Raw genomic sequence first — 18585 nt, 5'->3', positions numbered from 1 at the left:
GTATATGTATACATAATATTTTAAATATATACATAAAATATAAATATAAAATATAAATATAAAATCTGAAAAAAATGAATAAAGATTCAAATATACATTATATGTTGAATATATTATTCAAGCATAAACTAATAATATTGAAATCTAATAATATAAAATTAATAGTATAAAATTAAATATTTTAAATTCTTCTATTGATACTTTATGATTAGATGACAAATAATAATATATACGTACATGTATATGAAACACATATATACACATATATATACACACACATTCACACGTAATAAGTCTCAAGTATACTTAAATGTTGCATCGTATTGAGAAAATCCATTTAAAGATGGCTGCTAATCGAGCGAGATACTGCCGTGTGATGTCACTTTCGGATAGCATTTTGACGTTGTAGCTTACAAAAATTTCTTAAAAACGGTTAGCCAAAGTTAGCAAAATCAATTTATCCAATAAAAAAATCAATTTAACAAAGGATGATCTAATATTTGATTGAAAAAATGAATTGTCATCAAATATTAAGTGGAGCTTGCAATGCAGGTGATCGGTGCTACGCTGTAGGTTCTGTCGAAGGGATTTCCTTTACTGTAAGTAATTTTTGACTTAATTGACTTTTTTCATTATTAATCCGGTCCTGATATTAATCACTTATTAACATATGTGATTATAATATTTTATGTTCATATCGTTCAATATATTTTATATTCTGTAAAAAAATTTGTGAAACATTTTCAAATTTTCAAGTTTATATGTAATTAAATTAATATACTTTGTATTAAATTATTATTAATTTGTTATATAATTTTAATTGTTAATGATTATGAATATAATTATAGAATTTTTATTATTTTCATATAAAATCAAATATATTTTTATACAAATGATTTTATGTGCAATATAATTATCAATATTATTATTGAATATTTATGAACTTTCTTTAATTATACTATAAAGGAATGAATTGTTGCAGGCATATGCAGCTGGTTGTAATATAGTAATTTTGGCCAGTAATTTCGAACGAGTTCAAATAATACCTGGAGCTGTACATAACTACATAAGAATCAGTTGTTTGGATTGCAGTACTGACACAGGAAAAATAGCTGCAGCTTATGAAAATCAAGTTTGCATTTTTGAGCCTACTCCTCTTATTCATAGTACATGCTCTCATGTATGTATTTTTTATTTTATCACATTTAATTTTAATAATTATCCTTACATATTTTATTATTTTATATATTAATTTTTTTATATAACTTATAGCAGTTAGAATATAGATGGGTTCAAACTGGTAGTCTGACAACTGAATCAAATATTAGTTCATTATCATGGAATTTAGAAGGAACAAGATTATTAACTGGAGGAGAACTTTTACAATTGTGGCATCAAAATATAACCCCATTTCAAGAAGAACATAGTAAGTCTTTTTTTTAATTTTATTTAATTTATATTTAATAATTATTAGTAGTTTTTCTAATTTCGTTTATTGATTGTATATGATGTATTTTTGTGTTTTATCACAATAATAAAATTATGTATAGTGATGAAGATAAGTATATTACGGCCTCAAGAAAATATTATAACTGGTCATGAAGAAAATACTTCAAATATTCTACAAGACCGTGAGTTTTGTTATTTAGGAAAAATATATACAGATGTGAAAAATAATGTTTGAATTTAATTTTCAAGCTTTGATTTTGCAAAAATTGTTTAACAAATAGCATCATATTTTAAATATATATTCTAAAATTAAAATTTATCACTTTGCTCTTTTATACACAATAATTTAAAAAAAAATTGCTTTTTGCAATCCAATATATTCTAAACACTCTAGCTTGATGCTGTTACACCTTCATGCTATAATATAATAAAAAGCTTTAAAATATCATTTTTCTTATATTCCAATATTTAAAAGAGAAAAAAATTATCTGATATATTTATTTATTTTGTATTTTTCAAAATTAAATAAACATATATAATCATATAAATAAAATAAAATCAATTTTTTTCAGCTGGTACAGTTACTTTTTCAATTGGAGATGCTGAAAGTCCAGCTCCTGGTGATTCTAATAGTGGAAATGAACCTGGAGCATGGAATTGTGTTTGGAAATGTCGTACAGCTACACCAGTACATCTTATGAGTTTTAGTCCAGATGGTACATTATTTGCAACAACTGGATTTAATGATAGATTAGTAAAAATATGGTTTGAAAACAAACAATGTAAGATTTTTATATGCATAATAAAAATAAAATATTTTAATTTTATAAATTAAGTTAACAATGATTCTAATACAAATATATTTAAAATTATTTAGTGTTTTCTACAAGAAATATAGATCACACAAATGTTCCTCAGTCTATGGGTAATGACAGTTATAGTTTTGTTTATGTTGCTCATCCTCGTGCAGTAACACATTTATCTTGGCGTAAAACTAGTAAATATATGCCAAAGTATGTAAAAAAATTTTTTACATTAATTTATATTATATTAATTATTGTTTAATTAATAATTGTTGCAGTTGAAATAATATGGGATTTGATTTTTTTCTAGAGGATCTGTTTCCAATATGTTGGTTACATCTTGTAGAGATAATATTTGTCGAGTATGGGCAGAAACTATACCTCCCGAAGTAGAAGGCTTAGCAAATATGAGTCAATTTGAAGGTTCTGATAGACATGGTCATCATGGAAAACATAGACATCATAACATGCATAAACATCGATTCATGCAACGGCTCAAACATATGAAGTGCGTGAAATATTAAAGTTTTATTTATATTTTATTCATAAAATGGAACATATACTTTTTTGTAGGACTTGCTTTCATATCCGTCGCCATGCAAAACAGCAACATCAAGCAGGTCATACAGCACCAACTTTACCAACTTTACCATCAACATATTCAGTTCATGATTTTCACAATAATTATCAGGGGACAAGTCATTATCCAGGAATGCATTTTCATTTAGCAGCAAGTATTAATGCAGAAACTGGTATGATGATTATATATAATTATATTATATTAGATTAACAATCATGTCAATAATATTTATTGTCTACTACAGATATACCATTAGTACCAAGCTTAATCACAGGTGATCCTGAAAGAGAACCAAATTTTATTTTACATTGGTTAAATAATAAGGAAATGCATTTTACAATGCAGGCAGAAAGTATTTTACAAGAACTTACTCGTAAAGTGGTAGAAAAAGAAGAAGGATTGCATCAACAAGATGTAGATCATATGGAACATGATTCTGAAGAAGAAGGTTTATCCAGTATGTTTTCCATATTTAATATATATTTTACATTTCAGAAAAATATCAAATAATTCAATAATTGCGTATAATTATAGAAAAAGGAGTAAGATTACAACCTATTCAAAAGACGAGTGGTACAATTCGATCGATGAGTCAAGAAGATCATAGTAGCGACGAACATCATACAACTCATACAATTTCATCGCATCATAGTTTACCACATAGTGCACATTCTCATCAAAGTCTCAGGTATAATATTCTTAAGTATTCAAAAATATTTTTTCTATTATGTGTATTTAATATTATATTATTATATCAAAACTCACTGATTTGCAAGAGAAACTTCCAAATTTCTTCTTTTTCTTTTTCTTACAGCAATACTACATCCATTAATTCAATTGCGACAGATGTAACGGCCTCAATAAATCATGCTCCAGATTCTTTAGATACAAAAATAGAAACCTTATTGCGCGATTGGCATCATAATCCAGATTTACTTTTTTCAATCCATCCAATAGATGGAAGTTTTTTAATTTGGCATATTGAATGGTTAGACGAGTATCATCCAGGATCATTTCGACAAGCACAAATATCATTTTCTACACGAATACCTAATGCATTTCCTCTTGGCGATGCTTCTACAATGAGTCATAGCGTATCAATGTATTCGCATAATACTGGCGGTCCATTATTAAATATACGAGAAGTAGCAAAATCGTCCACAAAACCATCAACCGAAACTACTGATATTGCGACGCCATTACCGAGTTTAATTGAACAAGATGAAGAACAATCAACATTAACATCAAAAGCAGGCCAGGAACTTTTAAAAAATATTGAAAATTCGTCTGATCCAAATCAAAATCTTGTAAAAGAAAAAGACGGTCATTTAGAAAGTGGAAAAACAAATCAAGAAACGGTTAATGATTTATTGACTCACCCAAGTCCAATTGTATCTATGGTGTCAAAGCATTCAAATGGAACCTTAAATTTATGGCAGTTAACATTTGCTGATAAAACAAAATTTTCACAAGTGTTAAGTATTGGGCACGCGTCAAGAGCTTCAGGTCATCGATTTCGAGTGAACGATATTACTTGTCATCCAGTATTGCCCTTATTAGTAACAACATCGCATCACAATATACCAGAATCTGGATCTCAATGTCGAAATGCTGATTCAAATGAAAATGTTATTAATAAATCAGATTCTAGTAAAACAACTTTAAAAGATATCTCATCTACTGGTTTTTGTAGTGAATTAATATTGTGGCGCGTAGACACAGTTGGACCTTTATCAAAAAGCGGTGGAGTTTCCGAATTAGCACGTATTAATTCCCCTGAAATCTCAGCATTCTGTAATGTAGCATGGATTCCAACCCTTTTACCAAGTACTACCTTAGGTAATTTATCAAATTCTCCAAGTGCATGTTTTGTTGCTAGTGATGGCGAATGTTTAAGAGTATATCAAGCTGTTATTGATGCTAGAACATTATTAGCAGAAGTATCGATTAGCGAAAGACGAAGTAGAATGATGGATTCCATGGCAAGTCTTTCAACAGACATGTCATCAGATGATGGTGTAAGACAATCAATCCACGATAGGATAAAGATAGTATCTCAACAATCTACAGCTAGACCAGGTTGCGTTATACAATTGGATGCTATTGCTGATGCTACACATGATTGGCAAAATACACAATTTTTACATGTATTTCAAGAACAACTAATTACTGGAGATAGAAATGACGAAAAACAAACAGGAATAGATACATCGATAAATGATTTAGGTTTAATGGAATCTACTTTAGACGCTATGGTTGATTTACAGCAATCTGCAATTTTCGAGGAACCATTCTACATAGTAGTTTTAGAGAGGACACAACAAGGTACAACAGTACATATGTGGCGTTTAGTGATTGCCTCTCAACCTGAGACTACTGGTTTATCAGAATCGATGATGTATGTTCCGGATTCTCATTTAGTACAAGATGAAGATGAAGAGGGAACACCTGGACGTTATAACCATCCGGAAGGTAAAAGATCTCGAAGACCAAGTCAATCTCGCCGTGACAGTCAAAGTGAATTGGATATGTTTTTGCAAAGGCGACCTCAAAATAGTCATGTTCTCATTACTACTACAAAAGTATGTACTCAAGAATTACCATTACCAGATAGCGTTGAAGTAATACATGCAGCACCAGCAGCTGGACATTTAAGCAGCTCTTCCATTTATCCTGCTTGTTTTGCACCATATATCGTTGTAACAGCATGTAGCGATAGTACTATACGCTTTTGGAAATGTAAAGTGACAAAAACTCAATCGAACACCAAATTACATTATGAATGGTGCGAATGGGAAATGATACGAAAAGATCAAGAATCAACTATTGACATTACCGGACAACCATTAAATATAAGTGCTGCATATAGTGGACGTATCGCATGTGCGTATAAATATGGAAAATCTTTTACACGTCCTACTAAAAATGACCCCGACTCTCGATACGTAAATCTATGCGTTGCTATATACGAATGTGAAAGTACTGGTGGAAGTGAATGGATTCTAGAAGATACCATCCATTTAAAGAATATACATTTACCGAGAATTCCTGTTGATCAGCATTTAGATTTAAGCTATCTTTATGATAGCAAATTTTTACAAAAGAAACAGAGGCTTACTCAAGTTTTGCAAACGCTTAGTCACGAGGATGTAAGATCATCGAGAAATGGAGAAAATGGGGAAAATGCGAAACCAAATGCAGGTTTATTGGCTGTTCCATCATTCAGCACGCTTCAATCATTGCGAAAATCGATCATAGAAAATGGTAATACTTGTCCACTTACGCAGAAACATTTAGTTCAATTAGATTGGGTGTCCAAAGAAGATGGTTCTCATATATTGACCGTTGCCGTTGGATCGAAAATTATGCTCTTCACGCCTGTGTGTTCAGATCTTGCGCAAGCAAATATGAAAGCAATGAAGGAATCGCAAAGCAATAACCGGCCGATATTACGGAAAGCTTCGTCATTGGCACAACCTCAATTCGTCGACGAAATTCGATGGATGAAATTACGAAAAATCGAGTTAACCACAGCAGATGGCCTACCTCCGTTGCCGATGCAAATATCTTGGGTAAGGGATGGCATTTTAGTGGTTGGCATGGATTCGGAGATGCATGTCTACTCACAATGGAAGCCAAATCCGAAAAAAGATTGTTTTCATTCAAATTTACAACATCAAGAATCAGATGAATTTCAAGCTAGTCGAAATTTACGAGATGAGGATCTGCGAACGTTAGCGCATGAAACGTCACAGAGACGATTAGCAAATGTATCTTCCATGCCTCATCTTTCTCGAGTTAGCAGTATTAATTTAACAATGCTTGACGCTAAAAAGAAACGTGGAATACAAAATGAAAATTTAAGTTTTGATTATATGCCGGATTATGGTTTGTTCGAGGCATCGAGAATCGCTTGTCCTGTTTTACCTCAATATCATCCAAAACAATTAATGGAATTGCTAAATTCTGGCAAAATTCGATGGGTAAAAGCTATATTGGCACATCTTGTCCGATGCATAGGAAGTTCTTGTTCTTTAAGAGCTGATGATGAGAATTTAGTGAAACAACGTGGCGGTGGATGGTCGCGTTCTAGAACAATGTCAGTTAGTTACGTAGGTACAACATCGCCTCTAGAGCCAAGAGGTTCAACTACACAGATACCGGAAGAACTTACGTTAGATTATGCGGAGATAACTTCAATATCTCCATTGCCTCTTTGGACTTTATTGATCGCCGACAAAGAAACAAACGTACCACTTCAACACAAAACTGAAGACAAACAAGATTACAATGAATTATTTGATAGTAATTTGGACGAAGGTGAGTCATTAGATGACATGTTAGAAGAGGATTATGATTGTTCACGACAAAAAGATAGGCGTTCATCGGTGCCGGAAAGACAAGGAATATCTCATTTTGGACCAAGGCAAGGAAGATTATTGTCACGGTTATTAACACATACTCATTTGCCTGGTTTATCGAGTCTCGATCAAATGCATTTGCTTGCTTTAGCTGATACCGTTTCCACTTGTAATGTAGATTTTGCGGAAAGATTTGCAATAGATGCTGCAAAGAATGCAATTGCAAAAGAAAATTTGACTGGTATTCCTGACGGTGAAACAGTCTCAACTGATTCATTGGACGATTGTGGCCTTCGATTTTTATTGGCCATGAAACATTATAATTATTTGATTCGTTGTCTCCCATTAGCACAAAGAGCGCAGTTTCAAAAACAAGGTATTTCATCGAATAATCTTGTTTGGGCATTTCATTCCGAATCTGAAGAAGAATTGTTAGGTTTAATACCTTCTTATGCAAAAGGACAACCTAAATGGAGCATTTTAAAGGAACTTGGTATAGGTTGGTGGATCAGAAATAACACTATATTGAAAAGATGTGTTGAGAAAATTGCCAAAGCAGCATATCAACAAAAACAAGATCCTCTCGATTCCGCACTCTATTATTTGGCTATGAAAAAGAAAAATCTCGTTTGGGGATTGTTTAGAAATAAACGGGATGAAAGAATGACAACTTTCTTTGCAAATAATTTTACAGAAGATCGTTGGAGAAAAGCTGCCCTAAAAAATGCATTTGCTCTGCTTGGTAAACAAAGATTTGAACATGCTGCAGCATTTTTCTTATTAGCAAATGCACTCAAAGATGCTATCGACGTATGTTTAAATAAATTGAACGATATACAATTAGCAATGGTTATTGCTAGACTTTATGATGATGATACTAATTCTCCGAATTTGAGAAGATTGCTCTATGAAGAAATTTTAGGTTGTGATAAAGATGGACAAAATCAAGATATTAACAAAGTTCATCCAGATCCATTTTTACGTAGTATGGCTCTTTGGATTCTTAAAGATTATGCAGGATCACTGAATACTTTGTTGATAACAAATGTTGGAACTTTACATCCACAATATAATGATGAATCTGATAAACCAGAAGGTGCAACAGGTAATAAAATATAATAAATTAACTTATTTATTTTTTTTGTTTATTTTATTTTCATTCTTTCTATTTATCTTCTTTTGTAAAAAATTCAAATATAATTGATATATTAATTTTTTTTTAAAAATATTATTTATTATAATATTATTCATTATATTTATATTGTTATCGTTTATTTTTTTATTTCAGCAAATCCAAATGTTTTCAATTTTTATGTTTATCTTCGAACACATCCATTACTGATCAGACAATATATTGCATCTACTGCTCAAGATAAGAAAAAAGGTCATTCGGTAGTCATATCTGGGTTCAGTTATGGTACAGATATAAAATCACAACCTGACAAACAATTAACTTTAGAAGATAGTATTACACCTTTGGAAAGACAACTGTATTTCACAACAGCACATGCACATTTTAAGGCAGGATGTCCTGCTCTTGCTCTTGAGGTTTTATCTAAGTTACCTAATAAAGTGATGGAAACAAATTGCGAAGATTCTCCTAGTACGTAACTGATACTTTTGCAATTTTTTTTTAATATAAATTTATGAATATCATGGATTTTTTAGGTCTGTTAAATAGTCCAAGTAAATCGAGAACACAAGATTTCCAAATAGATACTGGAATTATTAGTTGGGATGATAATGCAAAAAAAACCAATGATGATGGAGGTAAAATTTTTTAATTCTCTATAATTTTTTTTTCATTTAGATAGATAAGAAAAAAAAGTTTTTCTAACTTATTTCTAATATTTCAGATTTTGATTGGTCTCAACCTGTAACACGTCAAACCGAGGATGAATTAGTATTAAATTGGGATGATAATGATGAAGCTGAAAACGATGACGGTGATAGTCCGCCTTTAAGTATGAAATTAGATAAAAAAGAAACTATTGATGGTAGCTAACATAATTTATTTATTTACTTTTTTATTTATTTTTAACAAAATAATTTAGTGATATTTATATTTTAAACTTTTTCAGATAAACTCATTAAATCATCAGGACAATTGGATATTATGGCACAACAATTAAAATTTGTAGCATGTTTAAAAATTTTAATGGAAGAATTATCAACATTAGCAACGGGTTTTGAAGTAGATGGAGGTCAACTTCGATATCAACTATATGTATGGCTCGAACGAGAAGTAGATGCTCTTAGGCAACTTTGTAATTATAGCGTTAGTTCGGATGGAGATGCAAACAATGTCTCAGAATGTAAGAAGAAAAGCTTATTAGCTTTTGATAACATATTACATAATTTTTGATAATATTAATTTAATTCGTTTTATATTTTTTATATTTTTTATATTTTTAAAATGATAAAATAATTATATTTTCAGACGAAGGGGGTATGGTGGATGATATACAACCATGTAAGCCTGGTGAACAGCCAACTTTACATGAAATATTGATGGCTGAAAAATTGGATTTCGAAGCCAAAGTACAACGAGCTGCTAAAAGAAAAAAATGGTTAAAAGGTATTTCGTCAATGTATTTATATATATATTTTTAAAACCTAAGTTTTTTTTATCAAAATCTTATATTAAGTATAAGTTATTTTTAGTGAAATCACATGCATGGCTAATATGATATATTATATCATATCATATTGTATGTATTTACAGCAAACGAAACATTATTACGAACGTTATTATCCTATTGCTCTTTGCATGGAGCATCTGGTGGTGGTTTAGCATCTGTAAGAATGGAACTTGTTCTTCTATTACAAGAATTACAGCAAGAAAAAACTCAACAACAATTACTCAGTCCTCTTCCATTTCCAACTACTCTTCCTCTTCTAAGTGCTAGTGTAGCATGCAATAAAACTGTTGTAGCAGATCCTGTCAGACATTTGCAAGTTAGTATAATATAATGATAAATTAAAAGCAGAAAAAAAAATTTTCAAATTTTTCAATAAATCTGATATTAAATTTTTTTTTGCAGTCTCTAGCTCATGATATGTTACAAACATTGGTTGAATTACGTAATCCACCAATGCCTTCAAGAAGTACGCATTATTGCGAAGTATTTATAATGAGGGATTTAGCGGTGGCTTTAAGTGCTTGTATTTATCAATCACTTTGTGATTCTGATACTTTTGTTACGAAACATCAACAACCAGATAGGTGAATTTAATAAATCATAAAATTCATAAGAAAATCTTAAAATTATATTTAATTATAAAATTTTCTTTTTTTTTTTTTTTTTTGTAAAGTTTTCCAGCATTTGCAGAAATAGAAACATTTTCCGGTGGACACTTAGTAGCATCAAATCGATTTCACCGGAGATATTCAACGGATGATGGTGTATGCATTACTACATCTCCTTCTAAATGGCCAGGTGTAACTAATTTGCGAGCATTGTTAGCTCGTGAAAAAGATGAAGATACGCCAAAATTGAATATTCTTCTTTGCGAAGCTTTCGTAGCAACTTATATGAGCTTATTTGTTTATGCATTGTGGAGTTGCGATAGTCATATACTTTACAGACTCGTAGGTCAACATTTTGGTAACAACACTTGGTCCTGTTTATTTGGAGGTGGAGTCAAAAAATTATTGCGTGTCGCAAGCACAAGCGGTCAGGTATAGTTCCATTTATTTATTTTTTCTTCTTTTTTATGCTATTATACATTATATTTGTATTTTATATAAATTAAATTCTATATAATTTATTAAATATTATTAATATTTTTATTATAGTTTCTATTTGAAAACATATAAAAAATCATTTGTGTAAATTTCTTTAATTCTATAGAAATGAATCTTTATATTCTATAGAAACGAAATTAAGCAAAAATATTAAAATATAATTTTAAATAATAGTAACTCTTTAAATATATATGTATAATTTATATTTAATTTAGACGAGTGGAGTAGTAGGTGCAATAGAAAGAAGTGATAGTACAAATGAAGCACAAAGTACTGCAGGAACTGTATGGAATACTATGACGTCATTAACTAAACAACGTGTAAAATTAAATATGAAATTATTGGGACAATTTACTGGTCAACAACCAAATATGAAAGAAGATAAACCCACATACAGAGAACAATTTGTTTCTCCTCAAATGAGCATGATATCGTACTTTTTAATGAAAGTAAGTTATTTAATATAAATATTAGTTATTTCCCAATATTAATTTTAATTTAACAATTGAAATTTTTATCTATTTAATAGCCACAAATAGATAGAGAATATGCAGATGAAATCGATTACGATTCTTCTGATTCCGCAGTATCGGATTTAGATTCTTCTGAAGACGAGGAAGACGTATTCGACACCAATTCAAAACCAAAGAATAAACCAAAGGATAACATTGAACATATAAATCCAAATTCATATAGTTGGTGTGTCATGAGATTAGCTATAGTCAAAATATTGCAACAACAACTTCAGGAGTTTTTAAATGTTGCTGGTATAGAAATGCAAGGTATTTTTTTATTTTGATATTTGATAGAATCATCAATGAAAAATATTTTATATATTATTTAATTTATTTCTTTTTTCTTTACATTAGAATTACCTGTGAACAGCCCTCTAATTCATGGAACGTTAGCTGTCGTAGCGCAATGGCAAGAAACATTACGTGAAGAATTGGATAACAGAGGGCCACCAATTAATTACATTCCTGGTTGTGCACCAGATCCAACGCCTACCCCGGGAAAGCCAGCAATTCATAAATATCGATCTTTACTTGAAAAAAGCAATACTCCTTTCAAGTAAGATTAGTAAATCAAGAAACTTAGAAATCTAATATTGGAATTAACAGTTTGAATTGAAACATGATAATTTATGAATGTTTTATTCTTTATATTTAGTACACGTTTGGCATCAGCGGCTCCTGCTAATCGATTATGGTGTTATTTAGTTCGACAAGAACCAGTACAAGACATTTTTATTCGAGCTGTATTCGGCAAACGTAGATCTTTATCGTCGATTTTGGAGAACAATCAAACGGCAATGGATAATTTAAATCGTGGAACTGTAGATGATAAAGGTAGCGATAGCGGAACTACCAGTTTACCAGAACCTGTTCGAATTATTCACAAAGAACAAGATAGCATTAGTGCCTTTTGCCTAAATCAGGTTTGATCAATATATTTATATTCTATTTAAAAATTATTTGATTGAATAAAAATTATTTATCATTATAATAATCTAGGTAAATCCAGGTTTAATGGCCTTGGCAACTCCTCGAGAAGTACAAGAAATGAATATATCATTATTACTCGAACTTCCATCCTGGTTAGAAGATGAATGTGAATTCGATATTATAAATTTGAACAAACAACCAGAGCCAGAACCAGTACAACCAACTAGTTTCTTAGTTATTCAGGTTAGTTAGTTTAGTTATTAAACATATATATTTTTTGATTATGAAAATCACATATAGTAATATGAATTCTTTCTCTTCTATTCATTTTCCCTATTTGTTCTTTTTTTTCTTTTTTTCTATAACAATATATGTAACATAATTCTAATTTTAATATGCACATTATTATAGACAGCAGCAGATAGACCATTACTCGCTCAAAGTCCTCAAACAAATAGTCCTCAACCTCAATCCGGCATCGCGAGTCAAAGTGGAAGAGGAGCAAGTGTGGTAAGTTTCTTTCAAGATTATAATTAATTATAGAAACTCTAACTCGTATATTTAAATATCTAGCACTGTACAGTCATATGTTTGTCTTCTAAAACATTTTACATGTGCTATATCCCTTGGATTTAACCCAGATGTTTCTGATCTATTATTATTCAATGTTTTTTTTTTTTCATGTGTATATATTCATATGTTATTAAAATAAGAAAGAAATGAAAAAACATATTTCAGGAATATTTGGGTTAAAAAAATTATATAATATAAATAACAAGTAATATAACATTAAATTTGATAAAATTAAACATATGATTTATTTTATTATTGTTTTTTTATTTAATTTTTTATTTTATTTTATTTATTTATTTTTTTTTTTTCATTTACCTATGATTCTTATAAAAGTGCTTTGCAACTTATTAAATAATACTTATTAAATAGAAAATTCAAATTTCTAATTGAAAGTAAAATTTTACATTTCTTTTTATTCTGTTGCCAAATTATTAATATTTTCAATGTAGCATATTTTTGGGATTAAAGAAAAATTAATTTGTTATATTTTTCTTAACATTATTTTCTTTATAAATCAATGATTAAATTTATGAATATGTTTAACAACTATATTATTTATTAATGAACGTACATTAAGTTTAAATATTTTAATCTATTCATTTACTTATAAATTTATGTTGTTAATACTTTCTAATAACATTATAAATTCTCTGAAAAGGAGAATAAATTTAATATTATTATATTATTTATATCCTTAACATTATTGACAAATAATATTAACATTTTTAACATTAATTTATTAAAGTTATTAATTTGATCTGAATTTTGATCGAGTGTGAATTTTGAAATGTGTAATCCAAATAGATTCAAGTTGTAATTTTAGGCGTCGAAACTATAATGGGTATATATATATAAGTAGTACTTCTTATTCCCTATTCTTTAAAAGATTCAAAGGAACTTATTGTTGCATGCATATGTAAACAAGTTTGCACACTACAAATCACTTTTCTTGAAAAACACACGGTTCGAGCACGGCTATTTTTAGGCTATTTTCTTACGAAAAATCACCTATCGTGAAAAAAATTTGAAAAAGTTAAAATAGGAATTATATAGAAGACAAATAAAATATATAAATTTGAAATTGAATTGTTCGAAATTAATTAAAGGAAAATAATAAAAGGAAAATAAGAGATTGTAAGAAGAAAGTCTTGATGGCCGTACATGTGTTGAGTGTCGAGTAGTCGACGCATTGGGTCGCGTCAAAGTAGCACATCTGGTGACGGAAACAATGTTCCTTGTTCAATGCTTGCCTAACATCTAACTTGGTTTGCGTCTGACTGACGTTACTGACCTGGTGGCTCGTTCGTTCGCTCAGATGAAGGGGATGCCTGCTTTCCCTGGCTCCCACGACCTGCGTTTCTGTCAATTTGTTGCCGATAGGAGCAAACACTTGTTGCAACCGGTGAGATTAACTTCTAACAGACCCTAGCCTGTACATCCTAGTATCCTTAGAACCAATTTTTAATTCCAATTTCCTTTTTTATTTTTTTAAATTTTTTATTTTATTTTTTTTTTTATTTCATTTTATTCTATTGTATTTTATTTTATTTTATTTCGTTTTCTTTATTATTTTATATATATATATCATTAATGCTCTATTTCGTAATATCCTAAGCATTATGAACATTAATAATATATTGACTTTAGTATAATTTTCTTTTATATTACATAACGAAAGTATTAATGGTTTGTAGATCTAAGAAAGTAATTAGCAACATAGAATTAAAGTAAAAATTATACATATATGTGAAAAATTTCCTTCATGATACAATTGATCATTAATTTAATTAATATTTAATGTTGTCACGAAAATACAATATATTTATTTTTTCAATTCAAAAATTCTAATTTAGAATATTATTTACATGACAAGTGATAAAAAGATAATTTATTCAATGCGATAAAAAAAAATTAATCGATTATTTTCAAATACGTTACATTGTATTATTATAGCTAATGTGTTATTAAAAATTAATGAAATTATCGCTTCTAGATTTTACGAATGAGCAACCGTTTAGTGTTATATAAATAAATATGAAATGACAGATATGATATATTACGTTTCATATATTTTTAATATCGTGTTTTTTTTTATTAATATTTATTATTATTATTACTATGGTTGCTATTAAATTTTTATCTACGTTATTATCATTTTCGTCGTCATCGTCATCGTTGTTATCATCGCCGTGATCGTTGTCGTTATGATCATCATCATCATCATCATCATCATCATTTCCATGAACATTACACCACCATCACTATCTTCACCAACACCAACATCACAATCATCGTCATCATCATTATCAATTATTTTACAGTAAATGAAAAAGTTTTCTGTATATTATAACTGCTATACATTAATTCGATTTTCACTTTATTCACTTTATTTGTAGTGTCTTTAAAAAAAAGTAAATTTTACTTCTGCAGAGTAATCTCGATTATTAATTTATTATATTTTATGTTACCAAAATAATATTGGTAAATTTACTGTAAATAAGTTAAGCTGATCGATAAAAATATTCAGATTCTCAATTTTCTTTTTTTTTTCATAACACTGCATGTCTAATGAATGTACAAAAATCTCATTGATAAATCGATGCCCTTTGATTGCCATTGTCTTGAGTGTTGCCTCTAATTATTATGTTATTATGCTTTCCTTCAAATTAATTATTCACTTTGAACAAAAGAATCAAGAATTCTTTTACGAATTCCAAAATGGGTTCGCTAGCTTTCGTTTTAAAAATTTGCAGTAAGAATTTTTTTCTCTTTTTTTGTTAAAAATAGAAAATTATACAAAAGCAAAAAATAAAAAAATAATTGGAAATCTAGTGGACCCAAAAAATACATATCGAGCCTATTTAGCAAGCCTAGATTAGATCAATAGATGAACGCTTTTTAAACAAGCACATTGAAAGGGAAAAAGGTATAGAATAAATAAGGGATATTTTATTATTATGTGTAACTCAATACATTTTGTTTCGTTGATTTATCGATATATCTAAAAGCGCCAAAAAGCGATCTTAAATTTTAACTTTTTAATTGGCAACGAAAGAAAATAATATTAAAAAACTTGATAGCATGCGTTTATAAAACATATAACCAGGAATCAGACTAATTAATACTAAGTTATTTAATATTAAGTTTTATACATATACATGCATATGTATACGTATTATACATACATATATTAGCATTGAACGCCCCTCTATTTATTTATTTTTTTTTTTTTTTCATTTTCTAATATATGTGCGCTAAAATTTATAGAATTATATAGGTTAGTTTTTTTTTTCTTTTCTAAGAAAATTTGTAACATACGTATTGTTTGTGAATAATTGTTCATTAATAATTATATAATCTCTATATGCATAACAACATTCAAAATTTTATTTCTACAGATCCTGAAGCATAAAATCGATGGTATAAGAAGAATCTCCTCGCATCCACTTTTACCATTATGTAAGTAATATATTATCTAAATTTTGAACAATTTCAAACAGAATATAGCTATTCGATATGTAAACAAACTTTTTTAATAAAATTTCAAACAATTAAATTATTATTGATATAGCTGGATGATAATTCTCTAATATGTAAATGAACAGACTTGACTGGTTCTCAAGATGGTTCAGTATCTCTTTGGGAATGGGGACATCAAACAGCAGTAGCAACTCCTAGACCACCAGGCACTTTTGCCAAAGTAACACGAGTACGTTTCTCACAGCACGGAAATAAGTTTGGTGTTGCAGATTCTGATGGACATTTGAGTTTATTTCAAGTAGCTTGCAGAGAAGGAACTGCACGACCATTTTTCGTAAGAATTTTTATCTTTAATCATAATTTAATTAGTTTTTTTACCTTTAGATATATTACAAAAATTAGATTAAATGAAAATAATTTGTCCCGTTTCTGTCGCCAGAATTATCAATGTCATAGTAAGGTGACGGCCGATTTTGTCTTCCTTGGTGCTTGCAGTTTAATAGCAACTGCTGGTCATGGTTCTGAAGGACGTAATGTTGCACTTTGGGATACTTTACTTCCACAAAATAAATCTTTAATTCAAGGTGCGTAATTCAAAGCTATTTTGTTTACATATTTTTGAAACATTCCGATAATCATAAATTTTGTATTGTACGATGTTTATTTATCTTAATCTTTCTATTTATTAGGTTTCACGTGTCATGAACAAGGAGCTAGCTCTTTAATACTTGCACCTCAACATCAGTTATTAATTAGCGGTGGAAAGAAAGGTGATATTAATATATTCGATGTTCGACAACGACAGCAGCGACATCGTTTTCAGGCCCATGAATCGGCTATCAAATGTTTAGCTCTTGACCCACATGAAGAATTTTTTGTGAGTGGAGCAGGAGATGGTGATATTAAGGTAATGTATTAAATATTAAAATATAACATATTTATATTTATAATATTTATTAATAATAAATATTAATGTTTAGTATGTAATAATTCATATTAATTATTTTCCATCAGATATGGGGTTTAACCGTCCATTCTTTGCTTTATTCTTTTCCTGGAGAGCATCCGCGATCTAGTTTCTTTAAAAATATTGGACAAGTAAGTTAACCTAATTTCAATAATGTATGTTATAATAAATAATAATATTTATGATTTTTTCTTAGGGTGTAACACAATTACACGTCGATTCTGCTGGTCGTTTATTTTCATGTGGTGCAGATGGATCTATGAAAGTTCGTCAGTTACCAGAACGCGATTGCGTCGTACATACTTTATACTAAAGTAATTTAAAAACATAATAACATTCTGTTAGCAAAATATTTTAACAATAAGCCCATTTGCCTATAAAACAATTACTACTAGTATAATTACCAAATATACAATTATATATTTTCCTTGTTAACTCTTTCTTAATTGTTTGAGATTGATTGTTGAATACAATGAAATAATAAACTTTAAACATCAGTATATAACAATATAGAAGAAAAAAAAAGAGAAAAATTATTATACTCATATTATAAATATGAATATATTCAAATTGTTAAGAAGATAAAATAATCACTGAAAATATTTTTTCCGCGTTCAAATGTAAATTTATTTACTATTAAAATGTTGTGTTTCTCTTATTGTAAGTAGAATTAAATATTTTTATCTGTATTATGTTACTTCATCGAATATTATTAAACATATTTATGCGCGTTTAAGTAATTCTCATGTTATACTTTATTGATTTTCCAACTTGGATATCATATTAATTATTATTCCTTTACATAATGTATATTTCTGTATTAAAAGTACATAAAGTTAAAAATTAACAAAAGTTAATTAAATAATAAGTATTAAATATACTTATATTATCTTCTTTCTACATTCGCAATTTAGTATTATATAATTTTCTGTTATAAGATATAATTGTTTCCGTATTTATTAGTTCCGTATTTACATTATAAAATTTTTGTTAGAGATTTTTTCTTATAAGGAAATATTTAAATGTATTATTCGATAAATGTGTAAATTGACATAATGAAAATATAGATGAAATAGAACATTTATTATTTATCGTATTGTATCATTTGTGTACATACGATATAAAATATAAAAGAAAAAAATATAGAACTGAGAAAGAAAAAAAAATAGTTATAAACTA

General features: G+C 28.9%; 1 protein-coding gene across 4 annotated transcripts; it reads left to right on the top strand.

Moving 5' to 3' along the window:
* The first annotated feature begins 330 nt into the window (after positions 1–330).
* LOC725436 (dmX-like protein 2) lies at positions 331–18143 on the top strand. Of its 4 annotated transcripts, XM_026441559.1 has the most exons (32): positions 331–599; positions 983–1180; positions 1273–1426; positions 1551–1631; positions 2022–2231; positions 2327–2462; positions 2563–2760; positions 2826–3004; positions 3077–3289; positions 3367–3520; positions 3647–8298; positions 8482–8796; positions 8862–8963; positions 9050–9190; positions 9275–9508; positions 9634–9771; positions 9919–10151; positions 10238–10419; positions 10509–10875; positions 11157–11390; positions 11471–11723; positions 11811–12012; positions 12112–12379; positions 12456–12629; positions 12798–12896; positions 14275–14361; positions 16358–16418; positions 16565–16773; positions 16879–17023; positions 17129–17346; positions 17454–17537; positions 17603–18143. In XM_026441559.1, exons 1-32 carry the CDS (start codon positions 513–515, stop codon positions 17717–17719), a joined length of 10125 nt encoding a protein of 3374 aa, XP_026297344.1. In that variant the 5' UTR covers positions 331–512; the 3' UTR covers positions 17720–18143. The 4 variants fall into 4 exon arrangements, with proteins under 4 accessions (XP_026297344.1, XP_026297345.1, XP_026297346.1 ...); XM_026441560.1 differs by lacking the exon at positions 1551–1631; XM_026441561.1 differs by lacking the exon at positions 14275–14361.
* The last annotated feature ends 442 nt before the right edge of the window (positions 18144–18585 follow it).

This window comes from Apis mellifera, linkage group LG6 (genome assembly GCF_003254395.2).
Source record: "Apis mellifera strain DH4 linkage group LG6, Amel_HAv3.1, whole genome shotgun sequence".
In the NCBI taxonomy this organism is placed as follows: domain Eukaryota; kingdom Metazoa; phylum Arthropoda; class Insecta; order Hymenoptera; family Apidae; genus Apis; species Apis mellifera.
The sequence above is the reverse complement of the archived record's forward strand: the minus strand, read 5'-3'. Positions and strand labels throughout refer to the sequence as shown.

Coding starts and splice junctions, on each gene's coding strand:
- LOC725436 (XM_026441559.1), top strand. CDS start 513: ATGAATTGTCATCAAATATTAAGTGGAGCTTGCAATGCAGGTGATCGG. Junction 1,427..1,550: donor CCCATTTCAAGAAGAACATA/GTAAGTCTTTTT, acceptor AATTATGTATAG/TGATGAAGATAAGTATATTA. Junction 3,005..3,076: donor AAGTATTAATGCAGAAACTG/GTATGATGATTA, acceptor TGTCTACTACAG/ATATACCATTAGTACCAAGC.